Genomic DNA, 16,884 nt, shown 5'->3' with positions numbered 1-16,884 from the left:
AGGTCGGACTGTGTTTGCACCGGGCAGCTTCCAGGTACTGGCTGTTTCTTTTGTTTCCTGATCTGTTCTGCAAATGAAGACACAGACATGTTACGGTGGTTACGCCCCCTGTGGGAGTGCATTGGTAATAACTTTATTGCAAAAATACAGGTTCCCTCTTTCCCCGAGCAACACCACCCCAGAACTGACACACGTCGTCTACACACACCCACAAACAATAAGCCATCTTCAGCGGCCTCACTCTCCACCCGTCTCTGTCTCTGACCGTCACATCATACACAAACACACACTCTCATCCTTTAGTTTACATTCATTCGCTCTCGTTCTCCAGCTCGCTCCCTCCCTCTCTTGTTGCTCTCTTTTTGCATTCCATTGGATGAAACATAGTAGTAGATGCAGAACAACAAAGTTCGCCAGCAGCATTAAACGTGAGATTCTCTTCCTCCTCTCCGTGTCTCTGCTAGAGTCCGTGGAGTGCGCCCGTGGGTGGGTCGGTGTGTCTGCCTCCTGACTGTCTCTGAAACAGGATCGTGAGGGAAGGTTGATTTGCATAGCGGACTCATGCGCTACAATTGGCTACATTCTCCCACATCCAGAACCCAAACAGAAACAAACAACAAACAAACAAACCAACCAACAAAAAACAAAGAAAAACCAACAGAATTCAAAACTAAATGGAAACAACAATGTTAAATATGCTCTCTGAGTTAGGTGCCAACCTTTGGTTTAGTTACAACGATCATTCAACATCATTAAATTCTTGAAGAATTTCGCATTGGCCAGTTGTTTCATAAGGACTTTGTTATTTTACATGATATCTAATAGAATAAAGCATATAATAAACATACTCTACACATGTCAGAATGCTACTCAGTAAAGGGGGAGTGTTAAGTTATAACTTTTCAATACTGTATAATAACTGTTCATATAACCGAGGAATGGTTGACATCTCTGAAGAAGATAGCTCACTGGCTGAAAATATACCTCTAATACATATATATCACATAAAGCATAACCACATCAGACATGTCACTGTCTCAGGCTGAAGATGAGTGTTTGTCTAGTCACATCTGAGGTCTCAAAACCAGTTTCAGTGAGTGGGAGAAATAATAAAAGTGTGGATTCATAAGTGCCACTGAAGTTCACCTGAGGCCTTTAAGTAAAACAAACAACATCGACCTCTCTCTACCTGCTTCTCAGTCAAATAGCCTTCGGAAAGTGCACTTCTGCCAAATGACCTTGCAAAGCGCACTTGAGTCATCTCTGGTTTCACTGATAAAGCCTAAGAGAAGGGTTTCCCCAACCTACATTCTCATTCCTTCTCCACTTTCCTCCCCAGTCGGCCTATTTCTGGTGCTACCGTTTCCTGTTTGGAAGAAAGAAAGCAAGCGAGAATAAAAGAAAGCAAGAAAGGAAAGAAGAAGAGGAAAGAAGCAGAGAAAAAAGAAGCGCTTTTCTTGTTTAATCTCCCGGTAGAAACGGGAGAGCTGTCATTAGGTCGGCAAGCGGTTTGGGAGGGGCGGGGGCGCGAAAACTCCAGCTAGACACTTGTGAAGTGCACTCCACTCGTATTTGAAATGCAGACATGAGGAAGTACCACTTTAAGTTTATCAATATTCGTTAATTATCATTATCAACATTCCATAAGGTCTTATTAATTAACATACAGGTTTCATACATGAGTTTTTCTGTACATGACTTTTAGTTATTAGAGAGTTCGGTCTCGGGCGAGTTTACTGTGTGCGCACACAGGAAGAAGAAAAACAAACAAACCCCTAAAACGAAAAGAGGAAAAAGTATGGCTGTCCATCTGAAACAGACCCAGTTCAGCTACGTGTGCGTCCAACAAGAAATGCCCATGAAGAAAGAGGAAGAGGCGTGGCTACTTGGTGAGAACTTCCCCCTGAGCTGAGGGTCCTGTGGGGTGGAGGGCGAGTCTGCCGAGGGCGAATGTCCCAATCAGACCCTGCCGTCGAGCCGCTGACGCCAACAGACAACGCCACAGAAAGTGGCATGCTCGCCCGGCTGACTGCACAGGGAAACCCTCAGAAAACCCAGGGGGAGACAAGAAACAACAGTCTCGGGAAGTAGGGGGGGAAGGTTGAGGTTGTAGTTGGGGGTCAGAGTGACTGCATAGACAGAATAGTAGGTTAAAAGGGAGGGAAGGAAGGAGGGAGGAAGGCAGAAAGGGGCTAAGCAGGGTGCTGCAGGTGCTGGGGGAGGCTCTACGTCAGTGCAGATGTGCATGTGTGCGTGCATGTGTTTTGCCTGTGCATGTGGTTTGAGGGAGAAGGCGAAAGGACAGGATAGGAGTTAAATTTGATCCTCCTGAGCCAATTCCAGGTTCGTCGAGGCGATGCCGTCGAGGTCCCCGGTGCTGCTGCTGCTGCTGCTGCCCCGAGTGTAAGTGGACGCAGTGGGACATTAGTGAAGCAGAGCAGCACTCTGATCAGAAGACAGCTTGACCCCCGTCAGACACAGCCAGAAACTCCCTGCACCACCCGACAGCTCCTGGACAAAAGGAGTGAACGGACAGCAGGTGAGCGTCTCATAAACACGACGCACATGAACCAACAGGAAAGGAGGACATGTGTAAGACATCCAATAAATAAAGCAGAAGTCTACTGAAGTTGCTTCATGAAGTTAGGGGACAACTATTTTAATCTAGATCAAATTAATAGAAATATCGGCATGAGACATGTCTCTTCAGATCAATGTGCATCAGCCTCAGCTCATGCAGTCACTTCCTCTGGAAGTGAAGAAGTGTGAAAACCTGAGCTGACACCTTTGCTTGTCAAACATAGATTTGATATTCTACAGAGATGAAAAAACACAAAACAACGTTGGCAGTTTTTCTGTGTTGCACAGAATAACTCACTTATGGCACAAATTACTATCTGAAAGAAAAATGGAGGATTTGATTTCTATTTTGATACGATTAATATTATTATTCATTGAAACTGTGGCGATATTCTCCCTGTAGAATCAAGATACTGAATGTACGCACTTCTTTCTGGAAATTTAAATAAATTTGACACACGACAGATTCGCAAAGGGATAAAAGTCTCGTTTGGGTGTCTGCAGTTGATGTAAATCCGAGCACTTCCACAGGATGTAGCCATTTGCAAATAGGAACTTAGCCTACTTTTGTGCCAGATGGATCTGCTTTGCCAGAAAGTAAAATGTTCACCAGAAAATTAATAAAATAGGAGGACTCAGTATCAGTGCTTGGAAGCTGATCATCTGGCACCCAAAGCAGCTCAGCCGAGGAAATCCAGTCAGCATACTGTTCCCAGTCTTGGCTTGAGCAGATGACGGACTGTGAGTTTCCTTTAACTAATGAAGTTTTATGAGATCAGCCAACTGTTTACCTGTGAAGCAGTGGAAGGAGGTGGTGATGAGAAGGTGTTGGTGATGAGAGGATGGAGGACATGACAGTGGTGGAATAGCAACAGGGACTCAGAAGAGAGGAAGTAAGCAAGGAGAGGCACTGACATCAGCCTGCTTCACCTTAGAGGAGAGAGAAGGAGGAGAAGCCGAGAGCAGGACAGGAGGAAGAAACGGGACAAACAGCAGGGAAGAAGAGCAGAGGGAAAAGCAATGCGTAAAGTGCCACGACGGGCCATCAGGCTGATGTAGTTTAACAGCACAGCCACGGGGGGGCGTCCGAGATGAGGAGTTGAGGCTTACAAAGCTGCGGGTAGCAGTCAGGCGGCTGCGGCGCGAGGTCACCACCGTGCCGCTCAGGCTGCGTCCAATCCGCCGCAGACTTTCCCCGTCATCAGGCTCCACCCCAAAACGCAGATCCCGCAACATCATTGGCTGCAGATGGAGAAAATGTCTGTCAGATGCTGGAAAATGGATCCAAAATCATGGCAAGTGACCACGCAAAGGGATTCTGTCTGAAAGATCATGCAGGTGGCACCTTGTTGAGGTAGGTGGGGGTGCTGGTACAGTCCGCCCCGTACACACTCCTCTCCATGTCTGCATTGGGGGTCTTGGAGCGACCCTGCCCTCCCACCCTGGATATGAGCCTCTCTGATGGGCTGCAGCCTGAGGAAACACACACGAGGCACAGGAGGCTTTTTCATGTTGGAAGTTTAAAAGATTTGACGTCATTTATAGATTCACAATGAGCCCTGTTCCAGCCCCTCGCTGAAGAAACACATCAACCGTCCTGTGCTCTGAACATTTAAGCATTTCAAAGGTCCTGGTGAAACAAATTCAAAACATTTTCCTGAGATTTATCTGTGGAAACAGATGCAGTTTGCAGTTTTAGCAAAATCATGTGACAGTGTACCATGTAGTAAACTTAACAACTAATAAATGTATTTTAAAAACATTCACCAAAAACCTCAAGTAGTACTGAAAGGACCTGATAGCTAACTAGCACCAGTTAGCACTAGCACTAGTATACATACATGTACACATTATCTCCACCGACTCAGAATGAGTATTCACAGTGTCGAGCTAGGGAACCGCTTGTAATTGGTTTCCAATAATACTGACATTTTCCACGTGTATCTTTTGTACATTTATAACCTTGAGGACCTCAAGTAAAAAAAAAAAAAAAATCACATGCATAGGTTTGAATTACTGTTAGCAGAATTAACAGCTAAGATGATTATAGGAAGTCACAAGATGGATGATTACTTTCATCATCAACAAATGTTTCTGATAAGTGATTATAATAAATATAAATAAATATATATATATATATATATAACATTTCTCATCATAATACTCATACAGCAGTTATTGAACAGTTTTTTTTAAAGCAGCTTTAAAAATCAGTTAAAAAAATTAAATGCTTATCTGAATAGTACTTTTTCTGACAGTTTACTTATTGATTTATTGGCTGATCATTTAGGGATTTATATCTGAATGCGGTTCTCAATAGGTTTCTGGGTTATTCTAGCACTCGGTTTTGTGTGTGTGTGTGTGTGTGTGTGTGTCTACCTGTCCTCCCAGCTTGCAGACTGGCCCGATAAAGGGAGTCCAGCTCAGACAGCTCAGCCTCTTCGCGCTCACAGGAAGGATCACTGTGTTGTCCTGGGGCATGCTGGGAGCCGTAGTGCCCCGGAGAGGACTGGCAACTGTAGTTCTGGCTGGAGGTTGGCGGCCTGATGGGAACACAGCAGTCTGGGGGCGTGCTGTAAGGCGTCACCACGGCGTCGGGGCGGTCCAAACTCCAGGAGGACCAATGACGCGTGCTGCCGTCGGAGGTGGCACCGTGCCTCGGCCAGTGCGGAGCGGCGCCAGGGGGAGAATGGGGCCGGGGAGACTGCCAGAGAGGAGCGAGAGGTTTCCTTGGCCCAGAGGTTTCCAGAGGGGAAGACGGGGGCGGAGTAGAGGGCGGAGGAGGAGGGCACAAGTGTGTGGGTTCAAGGTGTGTGGAGTGTGCAGTGTGTGTGGTGTGTGTGGTGTGTGTATCCCAGAGACGCAGAGGAAGCGAGGGCAGAGAGATGGCTAAGTGCTTCCCCAGAGGTCTGACACTCACCCCCCCTGCCTGCAGCAACTCGCACAGCCTCACCCCCATCCCCTCCCTCCCATCCTCGCCTTCCTCCCCTCTCCTCCCCACGCAGCCACCCGCCTCCTCCCCCCCTCGGCTGGAAGGGGCGCAAGGGTGAGCGATGTTGAGGGTGAGTGGTGGTCGAGGGGGAGCGGGCCGATAGGGTGGAGGGGGCGGGCCCAGGCCCAGAGCAGCGTCCTGGTTGGGCGTTGCCTGGTCCTCTTCCTCCTCCTGATTGGGCGTCAGCAGTACTTGGACCGGCCCAGGCTGTTCACTGGAGGACACAGGAAAGGGAGGGTGTCAGTCAGCCAGCAGAAAAAAAAAAAAAAAAAAAAAAAGCTCTGACGTCAGGTAAGTTACTGCATAGAGGGAAGGTCACAACGGCACGACAGGATAAATAAGCAGACACACACACTGAGACAAACGCAAGCTCACTTACACTCAGCGCAAACAGCAACAAACACGCAATGATGCAGCCTTGTGCAAGCATCGCTTTGTGAATGGGATTTCACGGCCATGCTGTTCATGAGGCGGGCACAAGCTGAGCTCCATTGACTGACAGATCACAAACTCTCCCATTTCAACATATGCAACTAAAACAACCAAACATTTCACTTAATGATTTTCAAAACAGCAATCTAGCCTGAGCTGCATCGAGACACTGGTGCAGTATATCAGCGCTGAAAACAAATATGGCATCTACAGCACAGAGGAATTCAGTCTCACCAGGCTGCTATATTACTTTATTGATTTACATACAATAATATGCGGGGGATATATGTTGAACATCAGTGGGTTCTCTCTGTGGAGACATTGCACAGTCTACACTCTATCAGTGTGTAGTAAAGGAGTGTGTGTGTGTTTGTATGTATGTGGGAAAAGCAAGTCTGTCTATTTGTGTGTGTCTATTTTGATGTAAGTGCACGCAGACCTGTACATGTCTATGTGAGCGTCGGCCCCCATCCCCCACATTAACTCTCCCGTCTCTTTTCAGCCTTAGTAATTACCCAGCAGGCTTTGCAGCAGCGAGCTATAAATCAGAGGCTTGTGTTGATCAATAGAGGAGAGGAGGAAAAGAGGCTGAGCTCTGGAGCTTTACCTCCTCTTGTTAACAGTTTAATTTTTTATTTTGTTGACTTCAAAATCGTGCTTCAGTTTGGATGAAGCTAAACCAAACACTAACACATCTGACAGTTAGATTAAATTTAAACCTACTAATGGCCACCTTTAATATGGGATTATCTCCTGCCTGTATTTCTAACCTGTTAACTCCATACAAGCCTGAGTTCAACCTGAAGTACCTTGGAAGTTACCAGCTTGGTACTAAAAACTTAACACATGAATTAAAAACTTTATTAAGTCATTTTTCAACACTTAAATTTGAAGATTTTCTGAACAATTTCTTTGATTAATTGTTTCCCGGACAGTTGGACAGTTTCAGAAAAAAAATTACTAATTTACTGTCTCTGAAGGAAAAAAAAAAAAAAAAATCTTCGAAACTGAGAAGACGGAAATTTTGGCAATTTTTACATGAATAATAATTTACAGTTAAATCATTTTGCTCCAAAGCCTGTGGATGCTCAGATTCTGCTGTACTTTTCTACTTACTATCATTATGTCCTTGTAATAAACTTAAAATACTGTACTGTCGCACATTCTAGATGAGCAGTCTCACTATCTTTCAATATTAAATTGAACTTTTATTTTCTCAGCACAAACTCCACTGCTGAAGCTCACTTTCCCTTACTCTCTAACACACGCAGACACACAAACACATCATGAGGGAGACAGACTGGCTTACTGTAACACACAAACAGCAGCAAAGAGCAAATAAATAAATAAACAAGCGAACCACAGCACAGGAACATCGACTGCAATCGCACGACGGCACACAGGACAGAAACACGACGATGGACTGCAGCTTTACGGTGCACAGAGGGACAGATCAGCGGCACATAAAGAGCAGAGGGAAGCCTTGGCTGCACACAGCTACAAAGAGCAGCACTACAATGAAAGGGAGAGGCAGTGAAGCGAGGAGAAGTGAAATTCGGTCTCTTTTTTATTCACGATGGCAATACAGAGCAGCCCCAGTAAAGCAGGTTTTTTTTTTTTTACTGCACTGCAACAAACACGCACAAAGAGGATAAGATAAGAAGGTGTTTGAGAACACACACACACACACGGTCAGACGCACATACAGCCGGACGTGAAAGTGCAGTGCTTGGGGTTACAGGGGGGTTCTGGGACTTTTGGACAGCCAGAGCTGCAGACGCACACATGAGGGTGTTGAGGTCTTTTTTTTTTTTTTTACAGCCAGCACCCAGAGGACACACACAGAGGGGTCCTGAGGTGGGTTTGAGGACAGCCTGAGCTGAGCACACACACAAAGTGAGAGAGGGGAGGAAAGGGGTCTGAGGTGATACTGAAACAGGCACCTTTGCGGACACATATGGGGGAGGGGGACAGTGGCGGTACCTGTGAGGCCCCTGTGGACGGGCGCTTCCTGTCTCCCGTTCCATTTCCTGTTCCTGCCTGCGTTTGATTGGGCCCCCAGTGCTCCTCATGCACGCAGCTACAGCCAATCCGCTATGAGCGTTAGCCTCATGCAGGGGTCTGAGCACAGCTGAAGATGTTAACAACAGAGTGGGAGAGAAAGAAGAAGAAGAGAGAAAGATATCATGATAGAGTGGCGGGGGGGGGGGGGGGAGTGATAGAACGGAAAAGAAAAGGAAACAGCAAGGAGGAATATCCAAAGGAATAAGAGTCAAAGATTAAGGACAGAGACAAAATGTGAAAATGCAAGAACAGGTGAGACAAAAGGAGACAGAGGAAAGAGAAGCAGAGCAGAAGGAGTGGTTATGAGGGGGCTGACATGCTTTAGGCTCCTCTAATGTAAGTCAATGTGTGTGTATTTTAAACAAGTATAGATTTGCAAAGTGGGAGGATTTATCTCAGGTTCCCTCTTTTATTTTATTACAGTTTATCTATGAACTTCCTTCATACATATAAAGTATCAGCACCATGTTAGAAATATATGATATATCCTCAAAGGTGCAAGCATTTGAATATTAAAGCTTTTGGAAGGGATTCAGCTACAACTCCCAGGGACCTTTTAATTCCATTATGCGCTATGCAGACGAAGAATTACATTTTTAAGAAATACTGTGAAAAATTAAAGTCATGTTCAAGGTCAGTTTCGGATAAATGTGTGCTACAGTTTCTTTGTTCCAAATTTAAGGGAAAGAGCTTTACAGACATACTACAGCGCTGAGGCTCGTGGGTCCTGTTGTATACTGTCCTTCAACTATACCAGACCAAACTAAAACCGAACATTAAATATGTAAAAAAGATGAATGCTATTTTTTTCCTCCAAATAAAAGCTTGAAGCCATCGTCAATAAAACGTTGCCTCCTTTAAGTTAATATAAAGTTTGCCACTAAAGCTCAAATTGGTTTCACATGAAAATTGGCTTGGTTGAAAGTTGTTGTTGAAAACTGCCATTAGCAAACTTCACATTTCTGTATGACAGACACTAGTGAGTCAATTCTGGATTAACCAGCTTTAACCGGCAGCCTCCACTTTTGGCAACAATAGCTGCTGCTCTGCAGAGGTTATGTTGTCTCAGAGGAAACGCTTGTGATAAGAAATACTTCCCACTTCGCAACTCTATTGTAAATGCATTGATATGTAGATTTATACTGTAGTTAGTGAGTCAAAAAGTCAACATTTGATAAGAGAGGAGCAGAGTTGAGGCTACGTTCATTAAGCTACAGACACCAGACAAGGGGAGAGATCAAAAGATTTGTTTTCAAAGGAAGCTTTCGTTAATGCGTAGCCTTGTGAACGCACCCTGAATGTTAGTTTGTTATAATAAAGATGCAGAGAAGGACAACAAAAGACCAGCCATCACCCATCTTGGCTTGATTTAGCATACTTCGAATGGCTAGAGAGAGAATAAAGGAGGTGCTGATGGCAGCTCTGTTGTTGCTGTTGGCTGTAACGTCCTCTAAAACACTGAGGCAGATTGTCTGGAGTCTGCCTGAAACCATTGATACGGATGTGGGAACCCAAATTCTGTTATGTAATCGCACTGATAGTGATGCCATCTGTTCGTTCGCAAGGCGTCCTTTCACTTCATCAAGGTTGAGTGTACTCACGGTGATGTGTGTGCGTGTCTGTCAGGTACATGAGGCTGAACACACTGAAGCACACACAGTAGGACAGACAGGACACGACATAATAATCCCTGATATAGATTTAGTTAGTGCTGAGCTGGAGGGGAGAACCTGCACACCTACAGTTCATACATGGGTCCACACACACACACACACACACACACTTTTTGAATATAGAAGCACACACAGAAAATTAAAATTTATGGATGAATGGACCAAATGCGCATGAAAATACACACATACACATAAATTTGTTCCGATATTGACACTGATATCAGAAAAACTTATGAACGTTCAAATACCGCGCAATTCATCAATAATTACATTTTTTCATAGCTGGATAAAAAAGAAGTTTTACCAGAAATTAATTCTCCTTCTATGCCTGCACAGCAGTTTGCACTGTCAAGCTTCTGAAAAATGTTATTTTAGAGCTGCAAAGAAGAAAAGATTTACATCTGTGCAACATTTGCCATTAGCAAAATTGTGAAATGTTATATTGGAAAGTTAAACCACTAAAAACACCACCTGTGTTACATGCAGATTTTAATTTTGAGGCCCTAGTGTGGAAATTGGTATTTATGGTACAGTAAAGATTCTGCAGCACTAATATATCCATTTATATTTCACAAAAGCTTTAACTTGAGTCTTACAACAGTAAAAACCGTCATCTATACAGTGTTAATGGTAAAGCTATTAAAAAATGGGATCTAATAAATTTTTAATGCGACAGATGTGATCATGACTTTGTGTAGTCAGGTATCGGAGAGTAGAAGACAGAATCGCAAACAAAAATATGGACAAACCTTTTGGGAACACAACAGAAATATCCTTGGAGCCATGTGTCAGGTCTGTCGCCTCCTGTCCAAGTCAGTTTGCAAATTACACATTGCACATTTCTCAGGTGTCTGAATGATGAATGGCAAATTGACACGCCACATGAATGTTATAATTTAACAGCGTTGGTGTCTTATTTAATTTGACACCAATTACGTCCGTGTCAAATCTGAAATCCTGATTGTGTCTTTGAGTGATTTAGCATTGAAATCCATTAAGCTAGAGGACAGATGCCCCGCTGAGAGCACGCCAACACGTTCACAGTGACAACGCTGATGTTAAGCAGGTATAATGGTCACTATCTGAGGCTGACTGAAACGTCATGTTCCCATATTTCATCAGAAACACATATATTGAGAAAATTAAGATTTTGTCCTACTGATCGTGCTGGATGAAAAGTTCACCAAGATTATTCCAATCCTTTTGGAAGACATGACTCTGCAAAATGTCATGAAAATCTATCAAGAGCATGTTGGGCTACATCTCAGATTCACTGTGGCTGTAAAGGAAAAAGTCAGCGGATCACCAAAGTCATTAGCATCCATCATCTGGGTATCATGGCTGTCCGTACCACGTTTCAAAGCAATTCATCCATTAGCTGTTGAGCCATTTCAGTCTGGACCAATACGGTGAATCAAACTATAGAAAATGTGGATTAAAAATGAATTCCGACGCACATGTCCCGACTTCTTACACCGGGCACCTCTCTCGTTAGGCCTCACTTCCTGGTTTACAATTGAAATTTCATATGTCTGTAGATAGTGACAGTAATTTGTTGTCCCCTAGTTTTAAGTAAGGTCATTCAACTGATGAAAGGCCAATAGGCCAACTGATATATTGACTTTAAATTAGTGGAGCGATCCTAAGAGTGAATAGTGCGTCTGTAGCTCTGAAAAACACAATTTCACACACAAACGAAGATCTATTGTACATAGCTGGAGCACACATGACTACAAATTAATAAAGTATAGCACACAAACACACACACTATAAGAGGAAAAAACATGGACGGGCACATAAACACAATGTCTTTTTGAGAATTCAGAAACAGATACACACACACACACACACACAACTCCAGAGTTTGGCCAGGACATCAAACCTCCGAACTTGGACTGGGACTTTTGAGGAGTTTAAATGGGAATCACTGAGCATTTCCTAATCAGGTGGAACTGTTGGACGCACACACACACACGCACACACACACACACACACACACACTTACTGACATCAAACACTGATGGATGACACACGGAAACTCAGTATATAAAGTTTGAGTTTAAGTAGGCAAAAAAAAAAAAGAAAAAAGAAAAACACCGACTGAGGGAGACAGATGGAGAGACAGATGAACAGATGGGAATGAGGACAAAAAGGTCAGACAGAAGCACGGACATACAAGTCACTGTCACTGCTAAACTAGACAACAGGTGATAGTGTGACCTTAAAGCTGCACCGGGCAAGATTTTAACATAAAAATACACTTAATTACAAAATGACGAAGAGCTTTAAAAACAGACACATCCGTCCAGTGGAAATTCCACAATGTGCTTTGGTTTAAGTGAAAGTTTTTAGTGAAATCCAAAATCATGGCGCTTTAATATCTGGGGGATTAAAATATCGAGGACGCCCCGTGTAGCTTTAAATGTGTTTATGTTCTCCTTAAAGGGTCAGTTCACACAAAATGTCAGAAGAAAACATATATTTTCACCTCTCACTTGCAGTCTGCAATTTTAATTGATAGATGGTGGCCTTTGGTAATTGGTTTGAAACTCCTGAAACTGAAGCTGAAACTCTATTAGCATCCATTATATAATGGAATAGATAAAGAAAGTTAAGACACCTGTATCTTTAAAAAAAAAAAAAACAGTCCTCATGGATGGATACCTCTAGAGAAGTGATGAGAAAATATGTTTTTTCTCTTTGGGGAGAAACAACTATATAAAAAACATTTATACTTCCATACAGCTCCTCGCTCTCCTGCACTAACCACTCCTACCCTCTGTTTTTCTTTTCACTCCTCCTTCATCCATACCCTGGTGTTGGAGCTGGTCCAGGTCCATGTATTTGCTGGGTTTGGGGTTAAATCCCATGGCTGCCTCTCGCTCGGCCTCTCTCCGCTTTTGCTGCTCCTGCTGGCGGGCTCTCCTCGCCACCTCCTCCTGCAGCTCATCCAGCTCACTGCGTCCTGAGCCTGGACACACACACACACACACACACACACAAAGGAGAAGAGGAAAAAGGTGAAAAAGGTGAAAACCAATCAAAACAACACGTACTGTAGAGGTAAATAAGCGCAGAAATACACACCTGTGTTGGTGCCACCACTCCAGCTGGGCAAGGGCAGCTCTTGAAGAATGGCACCGCTGCTCTTTGATTTGGGCACCGAACGCCATGAAGGTCCGGACATCAGCGCCCGTTTCTGTTGCCCCACGTCCCTTTGGACAGACAGAAAAAGAAAACGCAGAGGGAAGACGGGGAACAATGTTGAAAACGCAGACAATACACCTAAATGACTGTGTTCTTTGATTGATCTGTTGTTATGACTCCTGACTGTTGGACCATTTGTTGTTGTTGATGTCACATTTGTATTTGATGCTGATAAAGGTAAAGTGAACAGAAAAACAAGAGTGACAAGGAACCCATGAGAGGCAAGCGTGATCGACGGCAGAGACAGAAACGAGGAGAAAGTAATTGTTATTTATGAGTTTCCTACCTGTCAGGGCTGCTGCTGTTCCTCTCACTGCTCTCGTAGCCACTCTCCATCCTCTGAATCAGACGTGGCTGGTGCTCCACCCCTCTCAGAGGTGGAGGGGCAGGGGGACCCATTGTCCGCCCGCTGCCCAGAGACCTGGGCTGCCCAACCAGCCCAAACCCCGCCTCCAACTCCCCGATCTCCCTCCTTTCTACCTCCTGCAGCCCCGGCTGTGTGAGGGGAGCTGGTCCCACTAAAGGGAAGGAGTCCTGGGACTCTGGAGGGACAGCAGGACCAGGCAGGGTGTTGTAGCCCAGAGAGGAGCCTCGCTGGCGGGTGAAGATGCTGTCGATGTTCAGGGCCTCTCTCCTGGGCCTCCAGGTTGGCCTGTAGCGGCCTCCCGAAGAGCTACAGAGCAAGGAAGAAAGATGTTGCACGGGATGTCACATCATTTGGAGTGGTGAGAATAATATCACCTCCCGCTCAAATAAAAGTCATGAAATTCTCCTAAAAGAAAGGAGAAAAAAATCAAAAGTTCAAAATCAAAATCAAAGTTAAAACACAGTTCAGCTGGGACAGCTTACGTGTCCAGGGGATTCTTGGAAGACACAGACTGAGACGAACAACAACAGAAACAGAAACGTGTTTGGGAAGAGACACTCAAAATTCCCAATCTAAATACTAATCCAAGCAGAGGCTGTTGAAGTAAAGGACTTAACAGCATGTGATCATAAAAGCTACATGAACTTACATGACACTCCAATAACGAGCCCATTTGAATTTAGTTACTCTTTTTTTAAATCTAAAACTGTCAATAGTGAACATTAATGTCAACAAAACTTACATTTAAAAGTACCGAACTTTACTTAAGTGAATGGATTTTAAATTGCTTTCTTTTCTTGTAAAATTGTAACAATATTATCCAGTTAAAAAAAAAAAAAAAAAAAAAGCTAAAGCCTAAAAATGAATAAATAAAATAAATAAAAAAAAATAAAAATTGCTGCTATATCCTTCATTAGTCATCTAACATTCACTGTGTGACCTCTATGGTCATTGTGACTGAGCTAAGGTATCTAACAACACAACAATACAGCAGTAACAATGAATCAGTCTAAACATTCTGAACATGAATTCATAGGCAGGATGTCTGAGGTCCATGTGTGTCGGTGGTGCAGTACCTGGACTTGCTCTCACTGCTGGTGCTTTCATCCTCCCAGTGGGGACCCCCGACCCCTCCCTCACACCCCCCTACTCCTGACGAGGAGGAGGAAGACAGGGGTCTAGATGACGAGGAGGAAGAGGTGAGAGGCCGGCGGGAGGAGAGCAGGAAGACGGCCGTCTCCTTGTACTCCTGCAGGGGAGGAGAGGGAGGGCGGGGAGGACCCTCCACCGCTGACTCTGAGAGTGGGAGAAGATGAGGAGAAAAAAGAGACAGAAAGTAAATCCAATAACATTTTTATTTATCCCACAGGGGCCAATTATGTTGGCAGCAGTGCAAGTAAATATGAGTATAACCACTAACGAGGCACATAACCTGAAGAGTCTGCAGTGATGAAGCGCAGGGACAAAGAACTCACTTCTTTTGCACTGAAATATGAAAACTGACCTTTGTTTGCTCTGTCTTGTACCAACATCCTCTGGCACTTTATCTGACTGCCTGAAAACTCTGTGCTAACTTGTGTACTTGCAGTTTTTTGACACTTCCAAAGCATCCGGACTGAAAGTGCAGCCGCGCTCTGTGAGCAGAGAGAAGTTTTTGCGTCCGGACTTGCCAGTGTTACCTCGGGCGTCAGCACAGTGCGGTGGTGTGCCTGTGTCGTAATTACAGACCACCGTGGTCTGAGATTCACTGGAGAGGTGGCTGCCTGTGGACTGGTGGAGAGGTCGGCTGCGAGACACGCGGTGGCTGGAGCTGTCCGTTGAAGAGTCAGTTCGAGTATCGCTGGATATGGACGGCTCCCGACCTGAGAGACAACAAGAGAGAGAGAGATGACCTTTGAGTTAATCCTTCATCTCCATATATTTATAGTCAAAGGCAGGAAAAGAAAGTTGATTCTCTGCATCATATAGTAGCAGCGGATGGATTATAGGGTTGAAGGTCAGAGATTTAAAGCCATAACCTTGCATGCCCCCCCCGGAAGATAAACACTAAGTAATCTGATCTGATCTGTAGCAGAGTGTGTCATCTTTGCTGTACCGGAGTCTTCGCTGTCGTAACCAGCCTTGCTGCTGCAGTGCTGGAGCTCCAGCTGCGGGTTGGAGCTGGTACAGGGGTTGGGGCTCTCCTGCAGTATCACTGGCGTCCCACGGGGGTCAGCGTAGAGCAGCAGAAGGGGCTGATAGTGGCCTTTGATACAGCGAGAAACTACGTCCTTCCACTTAGGGCCAATCTGGAAGTGCAGCAAGGGAACGAACACGAACACACACACAGACACACACACACACACACACACAGCCTTATGGCACATAATTCATGCCTAAATATGAAGCAATACAACATAAGACCAAGTGTAGCCCAGAGAGCTGCACTGTGATTTAAACGGAGATGGGAATTACACCCTAAATGCAGAATTGCACAGAACGGCACTGAAACTGGCACGCATCATAGTTCCAGTTGTGTCTACTGTCCCTGCTCTCACAGGCACAAGTGGAGATGCAGCAGATACTGCACAGTCCACCCTCCCCGTATTGCAGCATGCAGACCTCAAACTGTGTCTCACCTCTTTGACGTGGGCGTCGTCGAAGTACATCCACTTGCGTATCTTGGTCTGGAAGAAGAAGGTGGAGTAGTGCTTGCCGTAGTAGCACACCATGCCCACCAAGTAGAGCTCCGCCTGGCGAGCCCTCTCCTCTGTCACACGGTAAAACAACTACAGAGAGAGAGAGAGAGAGAGAGAGAGAGAGGGAGGGAGGAGGAGCAGGAGACAGGGAGGGAGGGAGAGATGCAGGGAAGAGAGGGAGATGTGTGCGGTGGGGGGGGGGGGGGAGATAGAGACAGAGGAGTTAATGTGAATACAAGCACATTTTTGCTCACCTAGTGTATATGCTGTATGCAGTAATCCCTCACATACTGCCTTTCCTCAAACTCATCACTTTCCTCTGCACACACAGCCCAGTGCTGCATAAACTGCTGCAGATTTTCATGCAGAAACAATGACCAGATCTCACATTGCTGCCTGAGTAAGGTCAGCTGCTGCAGACGACACCGCTGCTATTTGCACGTTTTTACACCAAAACCATTGTGATGTAATTACCGTAACCTTCAGAATAATCCCGTCTCATCGTGATGTGATGTAGCCCACCTTCACAAGCAGCTGGAAAGACCCGCGTGGTTCAATACAGTCAATGACAAACGAATACTTTCATTCTTGACAATTCATTTTTTTGTCGATTAATGATTACCCTCTAAAGGGTCAGAAAATAGTTCCAAATACAACAGCCCATCACAAAAGATATAATCAATTAACAATGGCGATTAACAGCAAATCCTCCAGTGTTAGACGCTGCAGCCAGACTGTTCAGCTTTTTTGTTTTATAAATGACTTACACTGCAGATGAATCAATTAAAATTGTTATTTAGTGAAATAGAATCATTGTTTCAGCACAATAATCTAATCTAAGCAGAGGCAAGGCATAATGGAGAAGCAGGGAAGCAGAAAAGAGAGAAAGCA

At 44.7% G+C, this 16,884-nt stretch overlaps 2 protein-coding genes across 2 annotated transcripts in view; both read right to left on the bottom strand.

Moving 5' to 3' along the window:
• Positions 1-105: 105 nt before the first annotated feature.
• LOC115060433 (uncharacterized) lies at positions 106-5,539 on the bottom strand. The gene is made up of 4 exons (XM_029528363.1): positions 4,960-5,539; positions 3,926-4,053; positions 3,691-3,822; positions 106-517 (listed from the first exon to the last, which is right to left on the bottom strand). The coding sequence occupies exons 1-4, from the start codon at positions 5,537-5,539 to the stop codon at positions 461-463; spliced, it is 897 nt and encodes a 298-aa protein (XP_029384223.1). The 3' UTR covers positions 106-460.
• A 75-nt stretch (positions 5,540-5,614) lies between these two features.
• Positions 5,615-16,884, bottom strand: part of usp54b (ubiquitin specific peptidase 54b) — a 42,377-nt gene continuing 31,107 nt past the window's right edge. Inside the window, exons 9-16 of the mRNA XM_029527581.1 lie at positions 15,934-16,083; positions 15,411-15,603; positions 14,995-15,177; positions 14,392-14,611; positions 13,235-13,621; positions 12,829-12,956; positions 12,554-12,712; positions 5,615-5,786 (exon numbers count right to left, since the gene is read on the bottom strand). Coding sequence (XP_029383441.1) covers positions 5,755-5,786; positions 12,554-12,712; positions 12,829-12,956; positions 13,235-13,621; positions 14,392-14,611; positions 14,995-15,177; positions 15,411-15,603; positions 15,934-16,083 — 1,452 coding nt within the window. The 3' untranslated portion in view covers positions 5,615-5,754. The remainder of the gene's footprint in view (positions 5,787-12,553; positions 12,713-12,828; positions 12,957-13,234; positions 13,622-14,391; positions 14,612-14,994; positions 15,178-15,410; positions 15,604-15,933; positions 16,084-16,884) is intronic.

This window comes from Echeneis naucrates, chromosome 19 (genome assembly GCF_900963305.1).
Source record: "Echeneis naucrates chromosome 19, fEcheNa1.1, whole genome shotgun sequence".
Lineage (NCBI taxonomy): Eukaryota > Metazoa > Chordata > Actinopteri > Carangiformes > Echeneidae > Echeneis > Echeneis naucrates.
Note: the sequence above shows the minus strand (reverse complement) of the source record. Positions and strands in the feature narration are given on the sequence as shown.